This window comes from Phoxinus phoxinus (assembly GCF_949152265.1).
Source record: "Phoxinus phoxinus genome assembly, chromosome: 2".
Classification (NCBI taxonomy): domain Eukaryota; kingdom Metazoa; phylum Chordata; class Actinopteri; order Cypriniformes; family Leuciscidae; genus Phoxinus; species Phoxinus phoxinus.
In genome coordinates, this window is record NC_136877.1 from 48,247,888 (window position 1) to 48,256,890 (window position 9,003).

Genomic DNA, 9,003 nt, shown 5'->3' on the forward strand with positions numbered 1-9,003 from the left:
AAGCTTTGTATCATGTTTTGATGAACAATAGTCAGGCGGTGTTCATATACATTCCTGATCATTAACTCATCATTAACTTAAAGCTATATGTCCTCAGTCCACAATGGGAACGTGATGATAACCGGTCCATCTTGTTATATAGTAAACAGAGTAGACGAAAAAATCACTTATCTATTCACACATTTCCTATTAGCAAACAGCTGGCTGTTATTATCCAGCTAATTTATGCCTTTTCTTCCAGCTAACCCAAGATGTGTACTCAGGTAAACATGCGCACAGGTAAACAATAGTCTTCATTCTCAGGTGAAACGTTGCCCATGTTAACACTACATGATGATGCATTTTCAGGTGGAGGGTCACGGGTGTGACGCACCATCATCACTAACCTGACCAGTGACTTCGAGGAAACGCTTTAAGTGAGACACACACCTATACTCGCAACACTGGATCTCCATCAGTCTGCCTCTCTGAGTGTGACTGAACACAAGTCTGTCCTTCGTCTCTAGTCCCGCGCTCAGGTAAGAGCCGCTTTTGAGATTACTTGGTGGTACAAATTACATGTTGAAAATTGGAGTAGTAATATACACTGTAAAATAATATTTTTTATCACAACTTTTTATCTTTTGTCAAATCAACTTGGATAACTAATGTGTGAAGAGAACATACTATTTTGAGTTTCTGTTTATTAAACCATTCTTCTTCATTGTATTAACTCAAATTTTGAATTACAACAAACTCAAAATTTGAAGGCAACAAGGTAACGTGCTTTTTTAAGTTAAACCAACATTTTTTTTAGGATAATCTTGTACTATAGTGATGTAAAAATACAAAAACAAAACAAAAATCAATAAAGTAAAGTGCATTAGATGTTATATTACGCCAGGGTTTCCAAAACGGGTTTTTGTGAAGGAACGGAGTTTGTTGATGAAAAGATAATCATTGTTTAAACCATAAAAATGTATGATTTTCAAATAATAGCAATCAAAATAAAACACAAAAAATATGAAATATTATATTTGTTATGTGTAATTTGACAATCTGCCTTGTGTAATTCCACTAAACTGGAAGACTGTTTAGCAAAGGACAGTTTTACTGAGAGTTAGTCAATTATAAATAATTTACTGCCATTTTGTGAATGTTACGTAATTGTGTAATCACTAAATATGTAACCTGATTATGAGTATTTTAAAACGTATATATAATTACAAGTATATCATTTTTGGAATCTGATTAGGTAATCCATTACACAATGCGTGTCAATAATATGCACTTGTTTAAATATCTAGCTTAGTTTTTCAAGAATAACTTGTCTTTAAAACAACACTGGAACACTACAGTTGTTTAGAAATGATAAATCACCATATGACATTGAGTTTTTCAATGAGCACTTTTGTGCTGATGCTAATGGAAAAATAGACGGTTCTTCGTCAAAAATCAAAAGTTCTGGTCCATGAAGAAACTTCAACATCCTTTTCATTACATAACGTGTTGTTTAAAGTGGAGAATGGCTCTTTATATTTTTTAAAAATATGTTCTTCATACTGACAGAAAACTTTGGGAACCAAAAAAAAAAAGATTTCTTATGGCATTGTTTAAAAATAAAGGGTTCAAGTTTGTTTACACCCAAAAAAATTAATCCGCTATGACTAATTAATTAGATTTTAATTCAGAGCACATTCTTATATTGGCATCGAGCCACCACAGCCATTACATATTTAAACCAGTAATATCCTATACTAAACCTAAACTAATCTTGACAAACTATTTATCATTTGAAAGCTTACAATCTCTAGTTTTCATATTTGGTGACTGATTTTCAAAAATAAATCAAAATAAATAACAGAGGAGCCGTAATTTATCAATTTATCAAATAGTGATGAACATGAAAAATCATGAAAGAATGGTAGAAACCTCAGTTTGTTTTCATGCCAAGAGTTCAAAAGATAGCATCCATTCAATTATTTTAGGAAAAAAAGACCTGAAAATGTTTTAAATATAAAGAAAATAATAATAGATTCAGCATTTGTGATGTGGCGGCGAGCTATAATGCACATACTTTTTGTGTTTCTTAGAGGTTGAATTCATTTCAAAATCTGCCAAACTTCCAATACTACTCCTGAATAGGATGTCTACTTCATAAATTGTATGAAAATTTGTAAAAAATAATGGTTCAGATCACTCAAACCACATATGGAAATGGAGGCGCCCTTATAGAGCTGGTAAGTCCCGCCCCTCCGTAAAACCCCGCTGGACCTCAAAGTTGAAAAAGCGTCAATGCAAGTGAATGGGAGAAAATAATTATTTTCTGGTCCCGTTTGAATTGTGCCATGAATGTGAACATATGTTGTCTGTGAATTTTTTATATAATCTTTCGTGTGAAGAATGCTACAATTTAGCGGGTAGAAGTTTGATACGGGTAGACTTTGTGTGAGAGCACTTTGTGGACTACAACTCTTCGCTGCTTTCGACGCGCGTTTGAAACGTCAACACCACTAGCACACGGCTCTAGCTCACGGATCCCGCTAGACATGGCTGTGTCTTTGGTGCACTTCACCGCCTTCTTTCAGGGAGAGGACAAAATCGTTGAGGTTGGCGAAAACCACGGGTAAGTCAACTTTATGGGGTGACGTCACATAGGCGACATGTAGTCTTTCTCGTTATGTCTTTTCCACAACTGCTAGCCGACGAATCATACCATATACTGTCAAACTTGTAACATGAAAGATTATATAAAAAATTCACAGACAACATATGTTCACATTCATGGCACAATTCAAACGGGACCAGAAAATAATTATTTTCTCCCATTCACTTGCATTGACGCTTTTTCAACTTTGAGGTCCAGCGGGGTTTTACGGAGGGGGCGGGACTTACCAGCTCTATATGGGCAGTAATGTCAACTAGTGGAAAAGTTTGGTACTGCGCCCAAACTAAACACAACTTGTTCAGATGTTGATTTTTTTTTTTTTTTTTTTGTTGCATTTTTAGAGTCCTCCAGGTTTTTAATATATATATTTTATATAAAATATGAATAATACAATTTTTAATAGGGATGTCCAGATCCGGTCATGTGATCGGAAATCGGGCCCGATCACGTGGTTTCAGACTCGATCGGAATCGGACGTTACCTCCCGATCAGATATATATGTATATATATTCTCATTATTTTTTAACACATCTATAGTTATGCAGTGGCACAGAGTTAGACCCTTTTGACTCCACACAGAAACAGCAACGCGTGCGGCATGACATCACTTTGTTGACATCACCAAAAGTGAAGAATTTATGTTATTTATTACTTGATTGTTCAAGCTACCTCACAGAAGTGCTCAACAGAGTTGTTGAATGTTAAAATAAGGTTAATAAAAAAAAAAAAAAAGGAACATCCTGGATCTGTTTTTTCGCTCTTCTTTTTTAAAAATGTATTATAGAAGTATCGGATCGGGACTCGGTATCGGTAGATACTCAAAATCAAATGACTCGGACTCGGATTCGAGGGCAAAAAAACCTGATCGGGACATCCCTAATTTTTAACATTGTACATTTTCATAAACTCAAACTTTTTTTCTTTTTAACTTTAATTTATTTCACTTCTACACAAATCTGCCAAGTGTCTTCTTTAAACCAAGACCAATCTTCCATCTATATTCCAAAGCATTATTGAATTACAACCATTTAAGTTTGGCTTGTGCATTTTCATGTCTATTTAAAAAAGGGGTGCCGCTTAAGGGGTTAAATCAAGACGCAGTTACTTGAGAAGCAAATGACATAAGACAAGTCTTATTTAATAAAAAGGATTATTTTGCGAAAAACGTATCACATTTAAGTGATTTTACTCTACTTAAAGTGTAAAGTGAAAAAAAAAGAGTAGTATAAAGTATTTCTTACTCTACTGGCAGATATTTTTCTTTGTTTAAAGCAAAAAGTCTCTTAATGTTGATATGTTTGGAGGAAAACAAGACTTCTATCTGTATGTATCTTAATGTAAGAGTGTTTCGATATGGAAAATCAGAAAAAGTAGGATTTTTTTTGCAGTGTGCACTCATATGTCTGTGTGTTCTTGTGTCTTGAAGGATTTGGTAATAAGCAGGATGACTTCTCAACAGCCGAGAGCCTTTGCCGCGGCACACACTTCCAACCAGTGGAGCTCTGGAATCTGTGACTGCTGTCAGGATGTCCCGGAGTGTGAGTCTCTCCCTCGGTTTTGTTGATTTTGGTGTGTCTAGAATGTCACTTCGTAACTATACAACAGTATTGCTAAATCTATCTGACACATCATCACTGAAATATGTGTGTAAAAGGTTCTCTGGAGGTGTGCCAGAATTAAAGGGTTAGTTCACCCAAAAATGAAAATAATGTAATTAATGACTCACCCTCATGTCGTTCTAAGCCCGTAAGACCTCCGTTCATCTTCGGAACACAGTTTAAGATATTTTAGATTTAGTCCGAGAGCTTTCTGTCCCTCCATTGAAACTGTATATACAGTATACTGTCCATGTCCATAAAGGTAATAAAAACATCATCACAGTAGTCCATGTGACATCAGTGGGTTAGTTAGAAGTTTTTGAAGCATCGAAAATACTTTTTGGTCCAAAAATAACACAAAATAAGACTTTATTCAGCATTGTATTCTCTCCCGGGTCTGTTGTCAATCCTTCACAGTTACGCTGATGGCGTAAGACGCTGATGACGTGTTATCTGGTGCGCCCGAGCTTCATTTATAGACTGAGGGAAACGCACGCTGTAAAAGTGTCTCATCCGCGACATGCACATTTACGCACCATTAAAAAAATGATATCCACGCAAACAATGTAGAATAGCTTGAATATAGCGTGCGTCTCCCTCAGACTGTAAACGAAGCTCGGGCGCACCAGATAACACGTCATCAGCGTCTTACGTCAGCAGCGTCACTGCGGAGTCCTGAACGCAGATTGACAACAAACCCGGGAGAGAATACAATGCGGAATAAAGTCTTATTTTGTGTTATTTTTGGACCAAAAAGTATTTTCGATGCTTCAAAAACTTCTAACTAACCCACTGATGTCACATGGACTACTGTGATGATGTTTTTATTACCTTTATGGACATGGACAGTATACTGTATATACAGTTTCAATGGAGGGACAGAAAGCTCTCGGACTAAATCTAAAATATCTTAAACTGTGTTCCGAAGATGAACGGAGGTCTTACGGGCTTAGAACGACATGAGGGTGAGTCATTAATGACATTATTTTCATTTTTGGGTGAACTAACCCTTTAAGGGATCGTGTGTAATTAGTTTTTACTGTAATTACTAATTGACTACATTCTTTATAAACGGAAAAGTCTTCTTCCTTATATGATGCATATCTGAGTGAAACTGCTTCTCGAACCAGAAAAACTGCAGGGCAGGACTTGATTGGACCGTTGGATCATTATCGTTTGCTGTGTGACAGGTTGTCCCGCACTCACGCACGGATGAATCATTTATAATAAACATTGCAATTATTCCATTAAAATTTTAAAAAGTCAATTTTGATTTCATGGTGAGTGCTGCAATATACAATATGGTTTTAGCATTGATATTGCGATGTATCGTATTTTCCGGACTATAAGTCGCATCAGTCAAAAAATGTGTCACGAAGAGGGAAAAAACATATATAAGTCGCACTGGACTATAAGTGTATACTGGTGCTCTTCGGTCATTTTTACAGAAAAAATTTACGTTTTGTTTTTTTCTCTCGCATTTTTTAGTTCATTGGAATGGTATGAAACTTAGTTAAGGTTTCGGCACTTGCTATGTTAACAAAAAAAAACCCCGAAAAGGTTAAATGGTCCTGATAGTCACACTTGTGCTCCTCACAGTCAAAAATGAGCGCATTGGAAATGAATGGGAGACACTAGTGAAATCTTTTGGTACTGCGGCCAAACTAAATCTCACTGAAAGCTCATTTTTTGAGATATCAAGCTCAAATATGAAACACAACTGGGTTAGATTTAAGGCTTTGATTTTCTTGCAGTTTTAGCGTAAAACGTGATTTTGAAAATATATATTTCATGTAAAAATTGAAAATAGTAATTTTTGTGCATTTTTCATAATAATACACGTAAAATTCTGTTTTTTTTGTGTGTGTTTTTTTCACTTCAGAAATAATTTGCCATGTGTCGTCTTTGAAAAGAGATCAAACAAGTCTGTGCTCTAAAGCATTCAAGATTTACGACAGTTTAAGGTGGAAAATACAGACGAAACTCGAAAAATTAGAGTTAATTTATTTCAGTAATTCAACTTAAAAGGTGAAACTGATATATTATATAGACTCATTACATGCAAAGTGAGATATTGCCAGCCTTTATTTGTTATCATTTTGATTATGATTATGGCTTACAGCTTAGGAAAACCCCAAATTCAAAATTAGAATATTGTGAAAAGCCATAATCATCAAAATGATAACAAATAAAGGCTTGACATATCTCACTTTGCATGTAATGAGTCTATATAATATATTAGTTTCACCTTTTAAGTTGAATTACTGAAATAAATGAACTTTTGCACCATATTCTAATGTTTCGAGTTTCACCTGTATATGTTCAGGTCTATGCTCAAAAAGTGAATAAATGGATTAAAAATACAGCGTAAATATAATTTAGTATAACAAATCCCCTAAAAATACAAAATATTAAATAAAAAACATTATCAAACTAAAATACAGTACATTCATTTCATTGACAAAAAAAAAGCTGTGAAGAGCAGCAGAGGGTTGAGCACATGTGAGATGTCAATGTCATCTTGACTCCTCATCACTAACGGTCGTGATATTTTGTAGGTTGCTTTTCCTTCTGGTGCTTCCCCTGCTTCGCCTGTTCGACGGCTCGCAAGCACGGCGAGTGTCTGTGTCTGCCTCTGCTGGACGCATGTGGATCATGCGTTCCTCCGATAACTCTGGCCATGCGGGTGGCCGTGCGCACTCGCTATGGGATCCAGGTTTGTTCTAAAGCCAGTTCTAGCTGTCTCATATCTAATACTGTCTACATCTGGAGATTCATCGTGTTTCTCTCTCTCTCTCTCTCTCTCTAGGGTTCGATCTGCAACGACTGTGTTTACTCAACCTTCTGCGGTGTCTGCTCCTGGTGTCAGATATCCCGAGAAATGAATGTCCGTGAGGAAAGCGTCACATTCATCAACGGTCGAGCGAAATGAAGGCCCTAACTTGCAACCTACACAACTTCCTCATTTTTCTCAGTATTCCTACAAATGAAACGACTCCCGTTCTTCTCTGTGGCATTAGATCTGCACCGTTGTATTTGCTCCATTTACAGGCAAATCCAGTTTTCTCAGGCACAAATTTGAGATTTTGTTTCCATAACAAGTCTTCTTTCAGACTAGTGGAAATAAAACATACAAAATAGATATTTAAGTGTTTATTTTATTTCCTTTTATCGATTTGCATCTGTAAATTTCAATTTCAATACATATCTTTAAAGGCTGTTTTATCCAAATACATTTTTTTTTTTTTTCCTTCTTAGACCAAACTTTACAGTTTTGCTCCTTTTTATATTCTGAAGGTTTTTACTGAAAGGTTTATTGATATAATATTCAGTTATAGAACATTTTATTCCTAAAATGGATCGTGGTTTATTTTGTTTATTATTTTCAGCACATTTATGATGAAAAGAGAAATCCAAATCTCCTCTGTAAAAACCTTTAACTCTGATGTGTTAAGAAAATAAAACAATAATTTTGAACCTGGCTTTATACAATGTTCAGATTTCTGTTTTGGAATTGTAAGCAAATGCATATTTATTTATTATAATACCTCATTTGCATATTTAAAGAAATTGTCATACAAAAGTATTGTTTTATTGTACTGTGGTTAATCATCTGGTGGAAGCATGGTGATAATTATCTATTAGTTTATTGTCTCAATCTATTGCCTGAATAAAAACAGTCTGATGGTCATCTGGTATGTCTATATTTTAGTAAAACAATCTTTATTTAAAGGGATAGTTCACCCAAAAATGAATATTCTGTAATTAATTTCTCACCCTCATGTCTTTCCAAACCCATAAGACTTTCATTCATCTTCAGAACACAAATGAAGATATTTTGTCCCTCCATTTAAAGCGCATTCATCTAAAACTCGGTTCAAAATGTTCATAAAGAGATTGTAAAATGAATTGAGCAGTTTAATCAAAGTCTTCTGAAGAGACCCAATCGCTTTATAGTGAACGATATAATATAGGCATTATTTTATTTAAGCATATCAATTTTGATCATCGCATGTACATAGAGGACTCAAATATGGTTAGGCTAATGGTGCGTTCACGTCTTCATAAAGTTTGTAATTACGGTACATGTTAATTAGCACGTTTGAGCTTCAGCAAGAACCAATGAGGTTTGTGCTTGCGTGTCAAGCATGTAGGCTACAGATTCACATTCACACTCACATTTACCTTATTATCCGTTTCATCAATATCATTTATTATGTGAATGTAATATGTGAATAAAATTACATTTGTTCAACAAATAACATGCTTGTGTCTCTTCAGAAGACTTTGATTAAACCGCTCGATTAATTTATTTAACAATCTCTTTATGAACATTTTGAGGGCCATTCCACCGAAAGGGTGACATTTCTGTCCCCAGGACATTGTATGTATAAAATTGCATGAAAATTAACTCTAAAATACATTTTATTATTAAGCAAAATGTCCTGCACATTAAGCTAACTACAAATTTAAAATGTATAATTAAAAACATAAATAAAAACTACATAGAACACAAAAAAAATGCATTTTCTGCATGTCCCCACTCTCTATCTCTAAACTTTACCATGAAATATAATGATTAAAATCCTTCAGAAATCTGAATTTGTTTGCATTGTTTTGTGACATTATATCCAATCTATGCTTTAGAATGTATTTTTTTCATGAGAAAAAAATATTTTATCTAATATTTTAGATAAAATACATATTTTAGTCGTGTCCCCGGGTTTTCACTCAGTCCTGTTACCCTAACACATCCCC

At 34.8% G+C, this 9,003-nt stretch overlaps 1 protein-coding gene across 1 annotated transcript; it reads left to right on the forward strand.

Moving 5' to 3' along the window:
- Nucleotides 1-348: 348 nt before the first annotated feature.
- Nucleotides 349-8,091, forward strand: ponzr5 (plac8 onzin related protein 5). Its single transcript, XM_079605211.1, has 4 exons — nt 349-518; nt 4,074-4,185; nt 6,804-6,961; nt 7,055-8,091. The coding sequence occupies exons 2-4, from the start codon at nt 4,092-4,094 to the stop codon at nt 7,175-7,177; spliced, it is 375 nt and encodes a 124-aa protein (XP_079461337.1). The 5' UTR covers nt 349-518; nt 4,074-4,091; the 3' UTR covers nt 7,178-8,091.
- Nucleotides 8,092-9,003: the final 912 nt, after the last annotated feature.